Source organism: Alosa sapidissima, chromosome 24 (assembly GCF_018492685.1).
Source record: "Alosa sapidissima isolate fAloSap1 chromosome 24, fAloSap1.pri, whole genome shotgun sequence".
Lineage (NCBI taxonomy): Eukaryota > Metazoa > Chordata > Actinopteri > Clupeiformes > Clupeidae > Alosa > Alosa sapidissima.
Window position 1 is genome coordinate 10,196,057 of NC_055980.1, and position 22,529 is coordinate 10,218,585.

A 22,529-nucleotide genomic window follows, 5' to 3' on the forward strand; every position below is an offset into this window, starting at 1 on the left:
CACCATGTCTTCAGACCATGCCAATCTCCATGTGAGGAGCTCTCAGTTATAGGCTAACGGGAAGGTAGGCGAGTGATAATAGCACTGTTGTCTATTTTTAAACAATCATGGTTTTATTTGAACATGCCACAGAAATCCCTTCCAACCATGAGTGGGTGGATACATTTTTACTCTCACTCTGATACACGCACACACACGTACACGCGCCCGCGCGCAGGATGATAAAACAATGGCATTGTGTTGGGGTAAAAGAAGCCCCCTGACATGGCTCTTTGCGCTGCGCTACATGTGAAGGGTAAAACCTGGAAGGTTGTCTCTTTAAATCAACGCTGCGGCGCTGATGTGCCCTGGAGCGCAGACGGTAGGAACCATCTCCACCTCTGCAATAGGGAGCCTTCACCCAGCTTACTCCACAGCGCCACGGCCACGCCGAATTAGATCCCATTCCCATACTTTCTCACTGGCGCTTGGTAGATCCCACGCTCTACAGAAGGATAGTAAACTTATCAATCGCTTTTGGTGCGGGGGAGAGCGGAATCTATACCGAATTTTAACCAATGGTTTTCTTTGGAGGGTGCTCTCTCCATGTGCCGTACGCTCGTGTCATGGGACTACTGCTCGCTCCTGCAATCTGTTGATGACACGGGTTCCAAGCGTTGTGTGGTTCGTCCTCTGTGGTGGTGATGGAGTACTTTTTACTTATCTATATTTTGGTGAAATCTCGGGGATGATGGGGCGAACGTCGTCGCCTCCACACCAGTTGCTTTCGTCGAAATAGGTAAGGACATATTAAGTGAATGTCACACTTAGCAAACCATTGTAACATATGAATGACAACTAGGCTGAAATATGGAGAATGCCGGTATAGCGTACTGATCTTAAATGCGAATTAATCGGGGCTGATTTCATATTAAGCTAATACTTATTCTGCTCATCAGCAAACAGTCAGTGTATATACGGTACATGTGTAATGTTATAGGTTCAGATGTTTATGAAGTAAAAAATATTAGTGCGTTAGCGTAGCCTATCAATATTAAGCTAAAATGCTGTCAGATCGCGATATGATAAAAAAAAAAAGACAAGGAAATTTCTCTCTTTTAGCGTCATAAAGACGTCATCAGTGAGTCTTTTCTTCAGATACAGACGAGCCATTTCAAACCTCCGCCACCTATGTGCCTGAACTCTTACGTCACTATCTAAACGCACAGACTCACCTCTTTAATAAGCACACGTGTGTGATGGTGAAATTGCCAAAAGGGAGACATTTGGAACAGTTTAATTCATATTTCCCGTTGGAACTGACGTGATAGCATGCGCCTTTTTAGTGTCAGCCGCTCTACTGCTCTCATTCGTTTATATTCTTACAGATGGACCAAGTGCCGGTTACAGCGCGCTGTCCATCACCGTCCGTCCCCTCGCGCCGGAGGATGACCCCTCCGAAGCCCACTGTAACGTTGACCTTCTGGATGGACTCAAGTGCCATGGGCCAAGTGGCCATGTCGTAAAGCACTTTCTTTCCTTGTTGAGACATCACTGTTTTCAAACTGGAGGACAACTTTATAGGACTTATGGTGAGTACCGCTTTTTAAGGCTGTTTGGTCATCTTCCATAATGTTTACGTGTACCTGCTATTGTAGTCTCTTCTCTCTTTTATAGAGGTTGAAGGGCAGGCATATTGGCAAAGTTCATGTTGGCGAGTGCATCTGACGTGGTACCCTTAGATACAGTCGGTACACATGTGCAAAATCTGCTGTAATGGTTCTAACTTCGGGGGGGCTGACTCTTAAAAGGTTGACGGGCAACGCCATGTTTTTGGTGTCGAGTGTTCTTTAACCAAGCCAGCTGTCATTGATCCGTATATGTTGTCGGAGTGGATTCCAAGAAACACAAGTGATACCTCACCATGGCATCATAGCGGGTCTTATCACTGCATTCCCAGAGCGTGACAGACGGAATCCATTTGTTGCAGTGCGGGACGCGTGCCCAACGCTGAAGTGATACATTGTTGAAGTCATTCTATTTACTCACAAGTAATCAATATACACAAACCGTTTTGTGCGTTTATATACTTGTGTGCGAAAGAAACAGAAATAGCAGCAGCATTTCACTCAAAGGGCAGCCGTACCAGAGACTCTGGAAGCAAGAGAAGGCGTGCATTGAATATCAATTGTCGTTGTCAGCTAATCATTGCAAGAAGCTGTGGCTTGTGCGTAGCCTTGGTTATCCTTCTAGAATTGTGTGTCCTGGTTGTTCATATGTTGCTACGGTACACAGCGCCAACCAAAACCTCAGTAACAAGAGTGGCTTAGTGAATCAAAGTGGAATTGCACTCTAGAGACATATAATATTAGGGTTGACTATGGTTGAAAATTATAGGTGAATGCTTTAGTGTATTTTACCATGGCTTGGATATCATATGTTGAATATTTTCATGCTCATACCCCACCCTGCACACTGCTTACCTCGGTGCCCGGTGCCAACGCGTTTATTTACGGACTTGTCAGAATGTGCTCTTCAGCTCTCCTGACATGGGTAGGGCCGTTAATCATGCGCGGGCCGTCATTACCTGTCGTAGCTACCAGTGGAGTTGTCAGCAGACAGACAATACCCCACGCAACCTTGCATATGTGCTCATTCAGTCAGAGAGATCATGCACATTTCCCCATAGGCACCCTTGTGTCAGCGCCACAACTCAAAAAACTCCATTAGGTGTACCGGAGCAAATATCAGGACCAAGGACAGCGATTTTTACCAACTGGAGGGAACTATCCATCCGTGCAGACTCTCATCCAATAGAATAGGAGGAAGTGCCATTGTTGGTGACTCCAGAGTGGAATGTTTTTTCATTCCTGTAGCTGTTTTTTTTGGACCTCGCCACTAAAGTGAGCCCATGATTCCATCCTGAGAGAGCATTAGTAGCTACGGGTGATTCATACAGCCCTGCTTAGGATGGACACTATAAGCACTAAGACACTAAGACTCTCTAAGATTCTCCATGCCTTCCTTCCCCTCGGCTCAACCTCAACAAAATGAACTGCAAGTTATTTTAATCTCCGAATCCTTGTGCGGTTTGCCTGTGCCCAATTGAGACCCCAAACAGACTCTCGAGCACTTCAGAGCGACAAGGACAGGATCAGCGCATTCTTCCCCCAAAAGGAAGCCCAGACTAATAGTCAAAAGTGGAAAACAATGTTTCAACTCTCTCTCTCCCTCTCATTCATTACATATCTCTCTTTCTCAACCCCTCTGCCTCTCTCTCTCTCTCTCTCTCTCTCTTTCTCTCTCTCACTCTCTCTTTCTCTATTTCCAACTCTCTCTGCTTCTTGTATGCAAATAGGTTACAAATGCAAATGCAACATGCTGACGTTACAGTATTAAAAAGCAGCCAGGGACTCCTATTCTGTTAGTGTTTGATGGAACACCACCTAGCACTGAAAATAATGGGTAAAAGAGGTGAAAATATTGAGAACAACACTTCAGTCCTCTCACTTTTTAAATGCCTGGTATTAATATGTTCCCAAAATATTTTGACTCACCATGTTTTCATGTAACAGAGGGGTGCTTGAAGCTAAGCCTTGTGGTGTTAGGGTATTAAGTGACTTATTGAGACAGGGCAGCCCCAGTCCTGGGATCCATGTTTTTAGATGCAGGCCAAGCAGGCAGCATTAAGGCACTGATGAAGTAGTGGCCCCCCACTCGAGTGGGGGATGTGACAGTGGCAGCGGGTTAAAAGTTCATCGCACAGGGTATTACAGTGTAGGGTCATGTGTAGGAAGAGTGTCAGTGTGTGTGTGTTTGTGTGTGTGTGTGTGTGTGTGTGTGTGTGTGTGTGTGTGTGTGTGTGTGTGTGTGTGTGTGTGTATGTGTGTGTGTGTGTGTGTGTGTGTGTGCTGTGCCGTGGTTGTGATTGGATGAACATGGCATGTGTGCATCTTCCAATAAATACAATCAGTCAGTCCCTGTCGGAAAAGATGGCCTGTGCATTGGAGCACGCTGAATGAGCAGGTTAGTCTCCTGCACAGTGAGGGAATGAGAAAGAGAGTGAGGGAGAGAGAGAGAGAGAGAGAGAGAGAGAGAAAGAGAGAGAAAGAGAGGGGGGGGCAGTGAGGTATGGAGGGAGAGAGCAAAAAAGAGCCAGAGAAAGAGAGAGGGGGTGAGAGCGAATCCAGCAGATCACGGAATTAAAGTACTCTATCTCCAATGACAGCCAATAACTGGCCTCTCCCTTTGAGCAATTTGGAGGTATGATATCAGACTGTCCTAGGAAATGTCATGTTATGACATGCTCTGATCAATGTCAGCACTGGAGGGCAATATGTTTCTGTCAGTCAATATCAGAATGGCAGTATGCTCTCCTATTATCTGCATTAGACCCATGAAATCAGACAAGTGCCAATGAACATTAGACTTGGAGGACATGATGAAATCCAATCAATGGTTATGAGGTTCACTTTATGGTGACAGACTCATAATGTTTCACTGTGCTTTATGGAAGGCCAGGACAAATGTAGGCTCTAGGCAACCTTGAACGTGGCATAGAGATGGATTAAAGCAAAAGTTACCATGGTGTACTGCACATGTTGTTTCAGTGGAGGGATTGCCAAGAGTGAGTGACATTGAGATAATATGTCATTGGATGAGGAAAGAGAGGGTAGCATTGTAAAATGGACAGTGAAGTGGTAGTCAGTTGAAAGGAGGACAGTCATTCTGCAGACACAGTGTTCAAAAAGGTAAAGTGGCACAGAGTATCCTTTAGAATCATTTCACACAAATGTTACACTGCCATATTGCAGTTTCATATTTCATTCCAGATTCCACTGGTGATGCTGAGTTGAAGCCAATAATCTTCATTAGGCCTACTACAAGGATCCTCATGACAAAATAGACCAAAATAGGCCACATTTAGACAAACTTTGATTTCTACAGTAGCTGCTGGTTACCACTAAAGCAATACTGTACAATAATTTGTCTCTTTTGAGGTGTGTTTTTATGAGCAACTGTTTTTGTATGGTAATGTGAAGGACAGATGAACACACCTGTTATAGCCATTAGTTGTCCAGGCTATGCAGTTGTTGTGCAGTCCAGGTCAGAACACCCTGCAAATTAAAAAAGCCTTCACAGCATGGCATTGCCAACAGTATCACCAAAAGATGCTAGTTAACATGATAGTGAGCTTTTATCAGTGACAGTTAGACTGTTGGTCTTGTTAGCAAGTGTTTTGAATGCTGTTTATAATAATAATAATAACAATAATAATCTTTATTTATATAGCACTTTTCAAAACAAAGTTACAAAGTGCTGTACAATATCAACATAAATGAAAATGCAAATAAGACATAATAATATAACAATCAAATAATATATACTAATTCAATTAGAACTTAACATACATTTGAAAAAGGAAAATAAACTTAAATAAAACTTACTGAAATAAAACTTGACACTGAAATAAAACTTAGGATACTGAAATAAAACTTGACACTGAAATAAAACTTACTGAAATAAAACTTGACACTGAAATAAAACTTACTGAAATAAAACTTAACACTGAAATAAAACTTAATAAACTTAACACAAAATGAAGTATATTACTTAAACAAAACTAAGGAATGCTTGCTTGTAAAGATGAGTTTTAAGGAGGGATTTAAAAGAGCATACTGACTTGGCTGACCTGATTTCATCAGGCAGGTCATTCCAGAGCCTAGGTGCCCTGACACTAAATGCTCTCTCCCCTTTAGTTTTTAGATTGACTTTAGGAATAGTTAGGAAACCACTACCAGATGATCTTAAAGTACGCACAGGTGTATAAGGTACTAGGAGATCAGATATGTAGTTGGGAGACAGGCCATGTAGAGCTTTAGAGTTTAGGTAGGTAGCGTATAACATCTGCACTGCCATCCTCTTATAATAGTAATGATTGATGCAGTATTAATTCCATGCTTTTATCTTTTATCGCTTTGGGTAAAAGCGCCTGCTAAATGATTAGATGTACTGTAAAGGTAGCTTGCTAGTTCTAGTCCTGAACTGCACTACACAATATTGATATTCACTTTGAAAACATGTCCTAAGACCATTGCGTAGACATGGAAAGACTGCCCATACCCCATTTGTTATCCTTAGAATAAGCCTTGATTTGAGCCTAAATGTAACATTGTTTTGAATCAGCAAGTCACATTTAAGACCACTGTCACCAGTTTCTTAGGCTTGTTTGTTTTCAGCCTTTTTGGCAGAAGTTGGGAAAGTTTCTAAGATTCTCTTCACAATCTTCAGGGTCAGGGGGGTGGCGTAGAAGAACTGTCCACATTCAAATCCTACAGACAAAGAGAACCCTTCATTAAAAAAAAAAGTTCAAACCCTTGTGGTTTCTTTGATGCAGCCTAAGGCTGGAGGAACCTTATTTTGGGGGGTAAGACTCTACTCTACGATGCTTTCTGTAAAGGGGCCAGTGTCTCCTTGGCAGGTTCCGGCAGAGTGCTGGCCGGCGACTAGAGGGGATGGGTTTCAGCTGGGGGCTGGAGGGAGATGATTTGATTTGTGTTTTGGCTACCTCCGCGGGGTGCTTTTCTTAACAGCTCGCGCCTCCAGTCCTCCAGCGAGAGTGGGAACTCTTTGACAGCAGTGGGCTTGCTGCCTGACTTGCCGAGAGGAGCGAGCGCTAGAGAGAGAGAGAGAGAGAGAGAGAGAGTGCAGGGAGAGAAGCTCCTTTCCTATTCCAAATGGTGTTGATGAAAATGGAGGGGGGTACGGGTCCATGTGGAGGCAGTCAGAGTCTGGCCCTCTGCTTGTGTGATGATAGTGTGTGTGTGCCAGTTGCACAACAGTATCGTGGCTCTCTCTGTGTTTTTTTTTAAACAGTTGCAGACAAGAGGGAGAGAGAAAGAGAGAGAGAGAGAGAGAAAGAAAGAAAGAGAGAGAGAAAGATGTCTTCATTGACTCTCAGCGCAGGTCTAAAAATACATGGTGGAAGGGAAATCCATCAGCTGTAATAATAAATTTAGATAGTCTTTGTCAGACTAATGGTTGTAGCAATGGCTTTTGTGCGCTAAATGTTTTAGAATATGGCATTCCAAAACTAAATTTAAGTGCTTTAAATTCTTAAAGATATCCCATATGATTTTGATCAACTTATTTTTCAGAGGGCAAAAGGCTGTAACCATAGCTTTGTGTGTATATGTGTGTGTGTGTGTGTGTGTGTGTGTGTGTGTCTCAGCGTGTGTGTGCTCCTAGCCTAATTCTCTTCTTCTCCTTTTCAGAGTGGAATTTGTCTGTTGCCTTGCAGTCTAATCCAACCACTGGAGCTCTCACAGAGCGTCACAAAGATGTGTTCATGTGTGTCAGTCCGTCACATTACATTTTCAAGTCCATTGTGACTTTTTTTTCCCACCATTTATGGTTATAATCCCAAGCTGATCTAAATCCTCCCTAAGCCCCCTGTCTCTCACTGTCTTTCAGTCTGTATTATACTTTTGATTGAGACGCATGGAGTAGCTTTGATGAACTCTGCGTGGTGCTTTCTGCTGACCAGGGCCAAACCTAAACTGAATTTAAAGAATTTTTGTGGGATAAAGCTTTTGATTGCCTAAAGCATTCATGATTGGTCAGAGGGGCATTTAAATTATATCGCTGCATTGAAATTTGATTTCGAAGTCTTAAAACTCCAGCCTTGAGTCATCCTGGATTAGATCCAGCTCACCAACATCAACGACACACTTCACAGTCTGGACTGTGGACAGTGGACTTTTTTTTTTTTTTTTACAGTGGGTTTATTTTTGTCGGCCAGCTCTAGGCCCCCACAGCACAGCGCTGTGTCGACACCTTGCTTGTTTACCATCCCCTGAGTCCTGATTGCAGCGCTGAGAACTAGTCTGGAGTGACCGTCCAATGTGTGTGTGTGTGTGTGTGTGTGTGTGTGTGTGTGCGTTTGAGTGCAGGCGTCAGTCTCTGGTGCAGAAAGAAGGTCACCACACAAAATCGTGGCAGTTCTTCGTCCCGATTGCGAGCCGCCCGGCGCGCATGCTGTGCTGACCTTCTTTTCTGTCCCGCTACTCACTCACTGGCCAAGACCTGCGCAGGAGTTGTCTTCCAGCCCCCAATTCTCTGCGCAGTGACCTTTTTTTCCCTCTCTCCTCGGCTTGCTTGTGCGCTCGACTGGTCGAAGCCAAGCGCCTGTGGCCGGAGAGAGTGGCAGCCGAGAGAGAGAGCGGAGACGAGAGAGAGCAGAGACGAGAGAAAGGACACGGGGAGATGGAAGGACGGAGAAGTGGCGTCCAGTCCTGTCCAGTCACCCAACCGGAAATGAATTTAGTGTGCAGAAAAGCACACAGTTGGGTTGGGGGGTTGTGGGTGTACAGAGGGTCTTCTAAGGACTTGCCTTTGCGCAAGCATACTAAAAGATAAGGTTTATGGCCGCCTTGATTTTATGCGTTCTCGAGATCGCATGAGCCTCACTTGTTTTAGCCTTTTCTCCCCTCCAGTCCTCTGCAGTACCTACCTTATATCTAATTTTTATTTGCCTGCTAGAAAAGATTTAAGGACCCTTAAGTAATAATTTCCATAGGGCCCTTGCCAAATATCCCATCCTAAAATCCAGTATTTATAATCAAGGTAGAAATAACACATTCACCAAAGGCCTGATTTAGCTGTGCGGGAGAAAGTGGGTCTATCTGACCTCAGTCAGAGTGGATTTCTAGAGTGAGTGTGCGTAACGTACCGGCGGTTTAATTCTGGGTTCAGCTGGAGGAGTGGGTAATTGGTGGTTGGGAGCGCAGGCGGTGGAGACGGATAAAGATGAGTGGAGGTTTTTGTGAGGGATGTTTTTGGGGTGGGGGCAGGTGGGTGGGTGTGGGTGGATGGGGAGAGGTGACTCTGCTGGGGGGAGATGGGAGGCGGACAGTGGGTGTTTGAGGCTGAGTGTAAAGGGTATTCTGGGAGTGTGTGTGTGTGTCTGTATGTCTGTGTGTGTGTGTGTGTGTGTGTCTGTATGTCTGTGTGTATGTGTGTGTTGTGTGTGTGTATGTGTGTGTGTGTGTGTGTGTGTGTGTGTGTGTCTGTGTGTGTGAGTGATGCGGCGTGCCTGAGGGGATTGGGCCGCTGATGCACAGCAGAGGGTAACTTCAGGCTGGATGATAAAACAGAAAATAGACAAACTGAACTAGATGAGAAGGAGAGAGAAAGATAGAGGGAGAGAGAGAGAGAAGAGAGAGATGAGAGAGAGAGGGAGTGTTAGAGAAGGAGGAAAGCGAGGGAGAGATGACAAATATAGGAGAAGAGGGGGAAGGAAAGAAAGATATGAAGAGGAAGCTGGAGGAGAGGGAGGGAGAGATAGGGAGAGAGTGATGAGTGTGGGCGTATATCTTTGCCTCTCAGGGACAGAGATCTCAGAGAGGGACTGTTTCTCACACTCACACACACACACACACACACACATGCTCACACACTCACAAACACACACAAATACATGCCCACGCATTCTCTTTCTTTCTCTATCTCACACACACATACCCACACACTCACACACACACACACGTACACACACACACACACACACGTACACACACAACACATACATACACACACACACACACACACACTCACATACACACACATGCTCCTACAGGGGCTAGACACACGAGGAAAACTAATCAGTCTTCTGGTAATTAAATATGAAAGAATGAGGGGATGTGGGGGGAGTGCTGCGGGTGTGTGTTTGAGGCCAAGGTTTCCTCCACGGGTGTGTGAGTGTGTGACTGCAACAGTGCCATCATCTCTCTATATCTGCTTCTGCGAGGGTGTGTCTCCATGTTTGATTGTTATAGTCGTGTCGTATTGGTTCTTCTATTTGTGCCGTATTTGTGTGTGTGTTAGCACTGTATATGTGTGTCTGCGTGTGTAGGTGTGTGTGGGAGAGAGAGAGAGAGGGAGAGAGAGAGAGAGAGGGAGAGAGAGAGAGAGAGGGAAAGAGAGTATGTGTCGTGCGTATACCACAGAATTGAACACAGCTGTGGTCCTTTTCTCCTCCGCCACACTGTAATCTGGAGCTATACTCCAAAACAGATGTGAGGACAAACAGCATATGCCTCTGCAGACTAACAGACTCTACAGGAACTCCGCTGACTTATTGTGTGCCCTGTGTCCTTGCTATGCACACAACAGTAGCGTTACTAAAGCATACAAATGAGCTCCTCTAATAGGCTTGTTCTGGATGACATTATTAAAGACTAAAGGAGAGGACTTTATTTACCTTTCTCTATGTCTGAGATTGTGTGTGTGTTTGTATATTGTATATTTGTATACTGTACAAATGAATACATATTTGTATACTTGTTTAAATAAATTAAAAGATAGTATATGCACTAGTCTTAATGAGGAGAAGTCATGTCTTCCTTTAAAATCTGTCAAAAGGACATACGTATATCTGTGTATGTGTGTAATGTATGGGTGTATAGGCTCAGTGTACTGACCTCTTGTTGTCCTCCTGGCCAGCAGGATCTGAAGCGGGTGCTGTCCTTCCCGCCGTACCCGGGGGACTACCTGCACCCAGTGGTGTACGCCTGCACCGCCGTCATGCTGCTTTGCATGCTGGTGTCCATCTTCACCTACATCGTCCACTACAGGTACCGGACACCAGACCGCCCAGTGTAGCCTGTCCACGCCCACACAGTCCAGCAGGACACGCAGCAAAGATTTTAAAGCGGAGCGTTCTAGAATCTTTGGTTCAGTAATACACAGCAAAGCAGAGATGGAAAACTCTGGCTTCAGAAAGTCAGAAGTTTTTTGGTTCTATCTGTGCACTTAACGTAGATGATTTTGCTTTACGCTTAGTTACTTGGCTGAAGAGTTGTGCTCATTAGAATTGGTTTAGTGAGTAGTTGGAGAAAATATGTGGAAGGACTTTCACTTTCTGTTTTCTACCCCTTCATCAAAGCCACCATTGTCCAGTACAGCCTATGCTAGCCTAACACAATGTAACCTATGACATTTAGCTCCATGTGCCCATCTTAGCTGATGTCTACTATGAGGTGCACAGCTGTAGGGAGCCTTTATATACTCCAGCAAATATCCTGTGACTGAAAAAAAGCGTCACACACTGCTTATTCCAGTCCAAGACAGCTCAGCACAGCAGTGGAGCAATGCACACGCTAGCCAATATTACCTAGCCAACCCAGCAGTGCTGAAGACATTATGGTTTAGCCAAAATGACAATTTCTGCATTGTGAAGCAGATCTAACTGTGCGTGCGTTACTGCCAGGTGAGTTGGGGCTGCCAGCTAGGAGTCTCCCGGGTGTCAGTGAATCTGCCCCTCTGTAGACAGTGTGCTTCACGGCCACATTCTGAGCACTTAAATAAACTCAGACAAGGTCTTTCACACACTTGAACACACACACACACACACACACACACGCACACACACACACACACACACACACACACACACACACACACACACACACAATTTACTGAGTACATTAGAGTGTCCTTAATTGTTAGCTTGTGAGCCAGGAGAGAGGAAGCAGACTCGCCCGAGTGTTTAAGGCCAGCAGGCACGAGTAATTAAGAAGTACAATGTGGGAGGAATAGATTGAGTTTTTTTCCCTCTCCTTCTTCCGTTCGCTTTGTACGGGGTCAGACCACAGTGGAGGTTGGTTTGAGTCTTTCCTGAGTCAGACGCCTGGCGTTTATAGTATCATCTCTTTCTGGCTGTCGGAGAGAGCACTATCTGGTGAGTAACACTCGCTTTGAGGAGGAAGAGGGGAGGAAATAGAGATGGAGAGAGAGGGAGAGAGAGGGAAGGAAGGAAAGAGAGAGATAGAGAGGGAGACAGACTGACTCCCCCAGAGAGGAGTGCAGCCAAGTCCAACTAAGTTCAGCCCACATGCCCTGCCCACTAAATAAATAAATAGACAAATAAATAAATAAATTCATAAAAAGACAAAAAAAACAACAACAATAAAACAGGCCCCTTCTGGGATGAGCCAGCCAAGTAGTCGCCCGGTTTAATAGACATCAGATTTATTACTCTTCCCTTCGATGGGAGCAGTTTTATGTTTTTTTCTCCCCACCAACCCCCACCCCCCCCCCCCCCACCCCCCACTGTCGCTCTGTTCATTTGTCATTCACCTGACCCAGTGGTACCTCTGCCACTGAGCTGTTGTTGTTTTTCCTTCCTCCAAGGGTGATACGGATCAGCGGGAACGGGTGGCACGTCCTCCTCAACTTCCTGTTCCACACGGCAGTGACGTTCGGCGTGTTTGCGGGCGGCATCAACCAGATCAAATATCCTGTCGTCTGTCAAGTGGTGAGTCTTTCCTGCTCCGCTGGCTTTCCTGCCAGGGGTCCCTCGAATGACATGGTGCCTTTGTGTGTGTGTGTGTGTGTGTGTGTGTGCGCGCGTGTGTGCGCGCGTGTGTGTGTGGGTATTCACTTAGTTTTGTTGTTTTGAGTGCAAGTGTGAAAGTGTGCTGAGAATGTGCAGCAGGGTTGTTTTTTGTATCTGCAGAAATGTCCTTATGTATCTGTGTTGGTGTAGAAACCTGAAAGCAGAACCGACCCATTATTTGAAGGAAACACCTTTAAAAGTTTAAATTCATTCAACTTTTAAATTAACTTCTTTCAGTGTTTCATAGTTTCAAATACATCCCATTCATATACTTTTTATCATTCTAAAAGTCTAAAGCCACCACACTATATGCCCTTTGCCATGTTAAATCCCTTCATCCTCACTCCACAATGAACTCCAGGTAGCTCAGTAATGCCTGCTGTGTCAGTGTTCTCTCTCTGTAAAATATTCAGCTCCCTCCTATGGGACTATGTAATTTCTCCTCTTCAGATGTGACTGCCAGAGTGAATGAAAACAGTTTACAGCACAGGGTCAGGAGTTCAGATGTGGGGCGGCTCAGACAGAGCAGCTGAGGCTCCACAAGCCTGTGTTGAGACACTGTATGTGTGTATGTCTATATATATTTACTGGGATATATATATACTGTATATATATAGCTCTGGAAAAAATGAAGAGACCACTGCACATTTTTCCGATGTCATCCTACGTTTGCTGACATTCAAATGAGTTGACGGTATTATTCAAATTTGAAGTGGTCCGTTAATTTTGAATTTGACTGTCATTCATTCGAATGTCACTCAGCATCAGAAAAATATACAGTGGTCTCTTAATTTTCTCCAGAGCTGTATATATATATATATATATTACCCTCTGTACTGTTTATTAGATTGGAGTCGTTTTGTGTCTGTATCATCTATTGTAAACTATTTCCTTTGACAGGGACAGTAGTGTTAAGGTGAGAAGTGGTCAGGTGACTGTCCATATGTCTCAGTCCAGACTGTAGCACATGGTTCAGTGTTGAATGGGTGGACGAAGCACGTGTGCTGTCTTTAATGGTGAATCCTAGTAGAAAGAGTTTAAAACCAGTATCTGCATGGACTTGTCATGGAACATAGAAATTATATTGCGAGAGTGTGTATTGTATGTGCCTAAGTGTGGCTTTTGGCGAGTTTTAATTAGTCTGAGATGCACATGAGCTAAGACAGACAGCCCTTGCAGCTATACAATCTGTCAGGAATGACATAGTTTTGGTTATCTTAGAAAGTCCGCATAACCCAGAGTTGCCTTTCAGTTAAAGTTCAGACTGTTCTTTAGTCATTTAAGCAATAAGTGCAACCTCAATATGAACGTGTGTGCATGGGTGTATTTCTTCATGTGTCAGTGTATTTTCAAATGATGCTGTGTGTGAGTGCATTGTTACCCTTGTTTGTCTATGTGTGTCTATGTGTGTGTGTGTGTGTGTGTGTGTGGTGTGTGTGTGTGTGTGTGTGTGTGTGTGTGTGTGTGTGTGTGTGTGTGTGTGTGTGGTGTGGTGTGTGTGTGTGTGTGTGTGTGGTGTGTGTGTGTGTGTGTGGTGTGGTGTGTGTGTGTGTGTGTTTGTGTGTGTGTGTGGGGGGGTTGCATCTCTCCTCCTCTCTCTGCTATCTCTTCCTCTGCTGATTCCCCGTCTCGTCTGCATTATCCATGGACTATGTTCCCCGTCTCCCTTGTAGCTCACAGCTGCTAACATATGTCCCCTGTCTCCTGAATGGTCTACATATTGCCCTTACAGAGGCCAGACATGGGCGACTACATAATCACCCCTGTTTATGACCACGTCGGGCAAGCCCTGGTATATATACGACAGCCCACCAGCAAGGACCGCCGTAGTGGTTCGAGGATATTTATACTGCCATTGAAGAGCATAAGCCTCTTGTTGGTGACAACGGCAGACAGAATGAGATGAACCTAATCAGGTTGTATTGGGCAATGTTGGGGATAGAGCTACATCAATTGCACTCGTAATGGTGCAAATAAAAAATAAAAAAATGAATATTGGTTTCTCGGAGTCGCACTTTTAAATAACCTTAATGTTACAACACGTCGCTGTAATACCCAGATGTAGCGTTCACTGCTCTCTATAATATATTTTCTTGGTTTGGTATACAAGGGAAATATCCATAACCCCAACTGCCGCTTCCACAGTTATAGTGTGTGTGGATTTTTCTATTACAGGAGTATCTGTTGAGATGCTGGATTTACTGTGCTGCATTAGCCTGATAATGGAGAGCCACTAACCAGGCTGGTTTAAGAGCAGGTTTAAGAGCTCCAGCTCCTCCAAAGGGTTGGCAATTTTCCAGGGAATCTTTATGAAGTGTGTGTGTGTGTGTGTGTGTGTGTGTGTGTGTGTGTGTGTGTGTGTGTGATGTCTCCAGGCAGCCACCAGAGGGGATTGGTTATCAGTGAGAGTGAAAGGGGTTATGGGTGGCAAAAGTGCTGTGTGCAGCCAGGCGAGTGGGACACCTGCACAACCCAGCTGTCTAAGGAGGATTACCTCAGACACACACGCACAGCTCACCTGTGTGTGTGTGTGTGTATGTGCGTGTGTGTGTGTTAATGTCTGTGAGTGAGAATATGCTACATTGTGTGGGTATGTGCCTATGTATATATATATATATATATATATATATATATATATATATATATATATAGGAGAGAGAGAGAGAGAGAGAGAGAGAGAGAGAGAGAGAGAGAGAGAGATAGATAGATTGAAATAGAGAGAGACAGAATGTGTGTGTTTGTGTGTGTGTGCACGAGAGAGAGAGACAGTGAGAGAGAGAGACAAAAGGAGAGAGAGAGAGAGAGCGAGAGAGAGAGAGAAAGAGAGAGAGAGAGAATGTGTGTGTATGACATTCTCCTCGGGCAAACAAAAGCCAAGTACTGGGACACAGCGATGGCAGCCGTGAAGAAGTCACGCTCGACAGCTCTCTGTTCCACAGCAGTTGAGGTGGCACAGAGCTCTCTTCTGCTGTTGCCTCTGTGTGTGTGTGTGTGTGTGTGCTTGTGCTTCTGTGTGTGTGTGAGGGAGAGTGAGAAAGAGAGCACACAAGCATTTCAGTATTTTAAATATTTGACAATGGAAAATTATTTCCTAAAGTAAATACTTCTAAAGATTGACAATGTTTAGTTTTCCGAGATATCTGTATTATGCATTTGTTCTTGTCCTGATGTTTGATCCTGTTGATGTATGTGTTTCATCTCTGTATGAATGTGTGCTAAGAAGCATTAGCGTCATTTCAAATAGTTCCAGTCATTTTGGGTACGGTGGTATGGTTAGGCTAGAAACCAATGCTGTGCACCTACATCTGATAGTGCGTGTTTGTGTGATGTGCGTAAATAGCATCCCTCTCTCTCTCTCTCTGTCTCCTCTCTCTCCTCATAGGTGGGTGTAATTCTGCACTACTCCTCGCTCTCCACGATGATGTGGCTAACGTTTACCGCCCGCAATCTGTGTAGAGAGGTGTCAAAAGCCCCCCCTCCTCCGCAGGAGAGAGACCCACCCCGCAACGATCAGCAGAGATCCAAACCCACTGTTCTCGTGTAAGTAGCCAAGTCCTCATGTTCCGTGGTTAATCGACTGTGAAGGCAACGGCTAGCATGTGACTAGCATTGAAATATAATACACCCCTGATTTGGCGGCACTGTCAGCAAAGTTAAAAATAAGGAGTGCTCAGTTTTTATTTTGATATTTCATTTTCTTTGATAGGGTTTCCAGTGCCTCCAGCCTCCCATCTGCATTTTAAGTTCAACAGCATGAGAAGAAACGGTTGTTCTATTTTGAAAGTATGGGACTTTGAAAATGGTCCTTTGAGAACTTTTTTTTTAAAACATGTGGGAAGATGCTCTAGAATTCTTGGAACCTTCAAAGATTAACACAGGATTACTGCCAGCATTTCTCAGTCATAATTTATACAAACAATGTTCAGTCATGTAGCTAGAATTTGTAGGTAGTTTCAGTTCCTGATTTGATATCCTGACTTGAGAGCAAAGATGAGTGAACAAGCTGACTGACGAGGAAGGCAAGGATGTATGTGTGGTGTTCAGAGAAGTCTTTGAGGAGCGGGTTTTCGTCAAACAACAAGGAAACAAAAGAGCGAAAAACGGTCCCCAAAAAACCCCAAAACAAACAGAAAAATGCAGCAAGACAAAGATGGGGTGACAGGCAGTTACCAAGGGCAACGGCAGCAGGTGCCGGAATGATGCTCGGCCGCTCTCGCTGTCACTCATTAGAGGGAGGGGGCGGCAAGGGTGGGTAGGGGGTTGTTGGGGACAAATCAATTTTACTGAGGAAAATGGAGAATGTTCTACCGCCTCCCTTTTGGCCCTACCTTATCTTGCATCATATTTCCACAACCTGTTTTTCCCCACTAAATGTCCTCTTCTTCATCTCTCTCACTCTCTCTCTCTCTCTCTTTGTAGATTTTATTTGGTGAGTGTCGGGGTCCCTTCGATTATCGTCGGGGTCACCGCTGCAGTTAGCCTTGACAACTATGGGAGCAGAGACGACGCGCCCTAGTGAGTACTTCCAACACCCCAGGGGTCACAAATTTAGGCTTAATCACGCAACCATCGATTTCCTGCCAACCCCCCTATCTCAATCCCTCTTCCCTAGTGACGTTTAGTTAAAACCTGATAAATATGGGGGGATGGTACATTATCATCACAGCAATGATGCATGGACATGAAAATAAAACGAAGTAAAAAAAAACAAAAAAAAAACATCTATTTTTTCTTTTCTTTTTTTTTCTTTGCCTTTTAAAAATAGTGGCTTTGCCAGTGTGTTATGTGGGCCACTCGCATTTCACGTTGAATACATAACAACTTAATGATGATCACGTTGATTCTGGGGGACATGTCTTAATTGATGGCATAAAATGACCGTGAAGACTTGCTGATTAGCGGACGAGGGAAAATAATGAAACGGTCAAGCGTAATTGTAATCCCTTCCCATCTCATCTGTCTCTGCTCCTCCTCCCATCCTCCCTGTTTCTCCTCCCTCCTCCCTGTCTCTCCTCCCATCCTCCCTGTCTCTCCTCCCTCCTCTCTGCTCCTCCTCCCATCCTCCCTGTCTCTCCTCCCTCCTCTCTGCTCCTCCTCCCATCCTCCCTGTCTCTCCTCCCTCCTCTCTGCTTTGGTTGTCTTCCGTTCTTTTTTTCTCCACCTCACCTGTGTCCTGCTTTTTATGCTACCCTTCCTTTCACATGGGATGTTTCTGCTCTGTTCCCCCCGTCTCACCTCTCCTGTCACTTTTCTTGCTTTCTTTCTTTCCTACTTTCTTTCTGTATCTGCCCAACCTTTTATTTGCTTTGCCTATTCCATATATGTTTTCCTGTCTCTCCCCTTTGCCTCTCCCACTCTGCTTTTTCTCCCTTTCTTGTCATCTTTATCTATTCTCTTCACTTATTTCTGTGCTTTCTAATCCCCATTTCCATTTCATTTTTCCTCTCTTAAAACACTGTCTTTGCCTCTCTTCTCTTCTCTTCTTTTTTCTTCACATCTCCCCATGTTTATTTATTATTTTTCCCTCTCTCCAAACATCCTCTCCTCACCTCTCTTCTGACCTCTCCTCTCGTAGTTGCTGGATGGCCTGGGAGCCCAGTGTGGGCGGCTTCTATGGTCCCACTGCCTTCATGGTGCTGGTCATCTGCGTCTACTTCCTGGTCACCTACGTGCAGCTCAAGCGTCACCCAGAGCGCAAGTACGAGCTGAAGGCCATGACCGAGGAGCAGCAGCGGCTTGCCACTGCCGAGATGGGTCACCATTGCCACGACCCCTCGGCTGGCGAGCCTGGTATGGAGGGTGTCCCCCACCACCACCACCACCACCATCACCACCACCACCACCCGGGCTGCTCGGCCATCACCGCCTCCATGCTGGCCAACGAGCACTCGTTCAAGGCCCAGCTCCGCGCCACCGCCTTCACCCTCTTCCTGTTCCTGGCCACGTGGGCGTTCGGCGCCCTGGCCGTCTCGCAGGGTCACTTCCTGGACATGATCTTCAGCTGCCTGTACGGCGCCTTCTCCGTCACGCTTGGGCTCTTCCTGCTCATCCAGCACTGCGCCAAGCGCGACGACGTCTGGCACCGCTGGTGGGCCTGCTGCCCATCCTCCAAGCCCAAGATGGACGTCAACGGCGAGGCAGCGGCGGCGGCGGTGTCCGGTGTGCCGGTCAACGCCAACGCACACCAGGCAGCCCAGAACCACCAGAATCACAGCCACTCGCCCCAGACCCAGATCCACTGCCACCTGGACTCGCCGTGCCCGGGCAAACCCCTGCTCTCCCCGCACCTCCACCCGTCGTCCAGCCACTGCAAGCTGAGCCCGCTGCCCGTGGGCGCCCCCACGCAGAATCACGCGGGTCCCTGCTGCGCGGCGGCGTTGCACGGCTCCTCGGCGGCCGTCTCGCCGCTCCTGGAGCGCTCGCCGCGACCGCAGTCGCTGCCGGACGAGCTGCCGCGGCCAGCGCTGCCCCTGCAGAGCTGCCTGAAGGACAGGACTAAGTCTCGCTCGTTCAACCGGCCTCGGCCGTCGCTCCGCGACTACGCCTACCACATGGCCTCCACCAGCCTGGACGGCAGCGTGCACAGTGCTTCCGGCTGCCTTGGCGGCGGCGGCGGCGGCGGCTCGCACCTGCTGGACAGCCCGCACAGCGCCGCACACCTGGAGCTCCACGCCGGGCCGCACCGCGACAGCCAGCTGAGCTGCCACAGTCCGCACCCGGACAGCCAGATGCGCTGCCGCAGCCCCAGCCCCAGCCCACTGCTGGAGCCCCATCTGGGCGGCTGCCACCACGGCAGCCTGCACGAAGGCCTGGGCTCGTCCTGCCACTCGTCCTGCCTGGACAGCCAGCTGGCCTGCCTGGACAGCGTCAGCCAGCAGGCCACGCACGTCTGCCACCGCCACGCCTGCTGCGCCAAGGCCGACCTGTTCGCCGGCGTCTGCTGTGCCGCCAGTGACCCGTTCGGCCACTCGGCCGGCTGCCAGCCCGAGGCGCTAGAAGAGCTGGCGCCCCCGGTGTCCTCGGGTATGTATGGGGGCGCCAAAATGACCGACAAAGACGAGGAGGAGGCGGCGGCGGCCCTGGCGCACATAGATTTGCCGCCGCCGCCGCGAGCCACTCTCTCTTGCCCACAGGGGGTGGCCACGCTCGGGCGCAAGGGGACGCTCAGCCGGCGGGGTACGCTGAGCCGCAACGGCAGCCTCCACGAGGACTACATGTTCAGCTCGGACGCCACAGGGAACATAAGGACTGGGCCCTGGAAGAACGAAACCACTGTGTAGACCCTCCCTGACCCCTGACCCCTGACCCCTAACCCCTAACCCCTACACCCCACCCTCACCCTGACGTGATCCCGTCCTCCATTATCTAGTCCCTCTGAGGCTGGAACGGATCCCTTTCACTTCCCCCTCCCCCCCACATCCCCGTCCTAAAACCAAACTACTGTGTAGTCCCAGGGCTGTCAGTAAGACGTCTCTCGCCCCTCCTGAACTGAACTACTGTGTAGTCCGTTTTCGCTGTGATTCTCCTCCTCTGTAGTGTCCAGTCACTTCTCCTCCCTTAATCTTTACACTCATCCTCTATGGCTTTCCTATTGGGCCAGAACCTCTTGAATCTTATAAAATATGCTTTTGTACATTTACATTCCCTTTGGGTTTCCTTTTTCTTTTTCAGTATTACGTACATTTAACATCATCAGATATTTTTTGGTCCAGTCTGTTTACACTTACTAAATGATAAGGTTTATCTTTTTTTGATTTTCAGAATCTTTTTTTTTGCAATCAAGAGGCTATGAACATGCAGAAAAAGGTCCATGTTTAATTTGTAATATTTTTATAGTCAGGTGACAATGCAACAGATTTTTGTACCTGTGTGACTGTGATTTTGTGAGCTGACCAGCGATACATAGTGCAATCACTTTTGTGTGTGTGTGTGTGTGTGACTGTGTGTGTGTGTGGGTTTGTGTGTTCATTAGTATGTGTAATGTGTGTGTGTATATACATATGTGCATGTGTTCCATGCGTGTTTGTACCCATAAGTTCCTCACAAGACCTTACAGAACAATGAGATCTATTCCTTTGTGATTCCTCGCGGTAATTTGGCGCTTAAGAAATGCTTCATCTCTCATTTATGTTTCATATGTCTGAGGAAGATCTACAGCAATTATCACCGCACCAGCACTAGTGAATATTTCATGTGTTTTCACAATCAGAACAAGTAGTGAATTATCTGCTATTTGACTGTGGGTGTGAAACAGGATGTTAATACTGAGGAGCTAGCACTCGCAAATACCTCTGACGTTGAAGGTCTCTTCTGTACTTACCGGTACACGTGATGCTCGGCTTGACGTGTGTCTGTGTGGACTGTCCTTCTTTTTACAGGCTTTCCTCTCTAAGACCTACATTCACTCCTTTCAGAAAAACACGAGAGCCCATTCAAAGAAAAACATCAACACACTCCTGATGTTCCTGCTATGTTTGATTATTTCCAGAATAAGCATGCATTACTTCATCTCCCAAAACACCGCAAATGTTATCCCCTTTTTTCCACAAGCTATTCAAGGATGCTGCCTCCTGAGATAGCATGCAGAGTTAGGTGTATGGCCGTTTGTCTTTGGGTTCACTCGATGGATTGGCTATTTGTTTGATTTTGTCACATATATTGGTGATTGGTTTTCATAAATCAGTGTCAACCTTATTATTCCCTCTCTCCCTCTCTCCCTCTCTCCCTCTCTTTCTCTCGCTCTCCTGTGTCGGTGCAAATGGATTAAACATGCAACATTTTTGGCAAAATTCTACAAATTCTACAAACAGCCTTTTTATGGATCTAAGTGTTCCTGACTTAACCCTTATCTAAAGGTGTGAACAGGGATCAGAGAAAGCCATAACAAAGTTATGAAACATTCTAATGGAGTATAAACGCAGAGTTTGGCATGAACCATAACAAAATGGATTATTAACATTGATTAATAGATTATGATTTCAACCTGAGGTCTGCTTTCACATGGGCCTTACTTAGATGTGCTATCCTGAACAACACCGCTTAAATACTGCCTCAATTTCCCCATAAAAACCCCTCCCTCTAGTTTAGAAACACCACAGTACTCTGGAGAGTTTGTTTTCTATTTAATTGTGATTGTGAGCTCAGGGACCATGTCAACCACTTTCATTCACAAGTTCAAGAGCATAGGGCTTTTTGTTGCACACACAGTATGTAAGATGTAGTTCACTATTGTGGTTGGTTATATTTTGAGGTTTGCACCAGGGGTGAAGGCGAAATGTGGGCTGAGTCAGCCCTGCCTCCAGTCCCGCAATGCACCTGTGTCAGCATCCCAAGGGCTTCAGCTCAGTTTAGAATTCTTACAGCCGGCCTTGTCTGACACAAGGAGGTTTCTTTGCTTGTCTCCCGAGAAAAGCCCTTGAAGAAGAAGAAGCGTTAGAAAGAGTCAGTCCTCTGGGCTATCAGCTTTATATGTCTTCAGCCCTCTAAGCAGAACCTCTTTAAGAGTTCTTCTGTGGGGGATAGGACCCTTTTATTTATTTTAATGAGGTTATAGACTCCTGCATTGCACAGTGCCATGGTTGCTCTCATGCATTCTGTTCTGTATACACAAAGTTGTTCTGCATTCCCCTGGCCTCTGTTTTGGTTTCCCGTGTTCTGTAAGACGATTGGCGTGCCTCTCCGCATCTCTGTGCAATAGCCTACTGCTCTCCCTCTCCCCCGCCGGTGTGAATTGCGGAGAGGGCTGATCTGAGACCAGTCTGACAGCGCCCCCGTGACCTAACCCACACTATCTCTATTCTCTCCTATTTATGTTTTGATTATCTTTTTTACATTTACCACCATTTCCCAAATAAATGTCTTTAATCACCATGCAGACATCTGTCCAGTTCTCTGTACTTGAAAATCATAACAGCTGTGAAGAAAGCAATTCTTGCATTTTTTCAATGAGGTTTCCCTGAAGTATATACACTGTAGACATCTTGGAGCAATAATATGAAGCAAGATAAACCATCTCGTGAAGATTTGATACAAGCTTTCACAGTTTCATCATTAACTGTTATTACCAAAAGACACCAATGCTAGCAAGATTTCAGTGCTGGCAACCGTGTTATGGATGTTTCCATGCTGTGCAAGCTTTACTGTTGCTTTAACA

The 22,529-nt window shown here is 46.1% G+C and overlaps 1 protein-coding gene across 2 annotated transcripts; it reads left to right on the forward strand.

Moving 5' to 3' along the window:
* Positions 1–475: 475 nt before the first annotated feature.
* On the forward strand, positions 476–22,212 carry adgra1a (adhesion G protein-coupled receptor A1a). Of its 2 annotated transcripts, XM_042082939.1 has the most exons (7): positions 476–778; positions 1,368–1,571; positions 10,486–10,613; positions 12,172–12,295; positions 15,759–15,916; positions 16,796–16,891; positions 17,952–22,212. In XM_042082939.1, exons 2-7 carry the CDS (start codon positions 1,569–1,571, stop codon positions 19,654–19,656), a joined length of 2,214 nt encoding a protein of 737 aa, XP_041938873.1. In that variant the 5' UTR covers positions 476–778; positions 1,368–1,568; the 3' UTR covers positions 19,657–22,212. The 2 variants fall into 2 exon arrangements, with proteins under 2 accessions (XP_041938873.1, XP_041938872.1); XM_042082938.1 differs by lacking the exon at positions 476–778 and having other exon boundaries at positions 1,203–1,571.
* The last annotated feature ends 317 nt before the right edge of the window (positions 22,213–22,529 follow it).

Coding starts and splice junctions, on each gene's coding strand:
- adgra1a (XM_042082939.1), top strand. Junction 10,614..12,171: donor ACCTACATCGTCCACTACAG/GTACCGGACACC, acceptor CCTTCCTCCAAG/GGTGATACGGATCAGCGGGA. Junction 12,296..15,758: donor ATCCTGTCGTCTGTCAAGTG/GTGAGTCTTTCC, acceptor CTCTCCTCATAG/GTGGGTGTAATTCTGCACTA.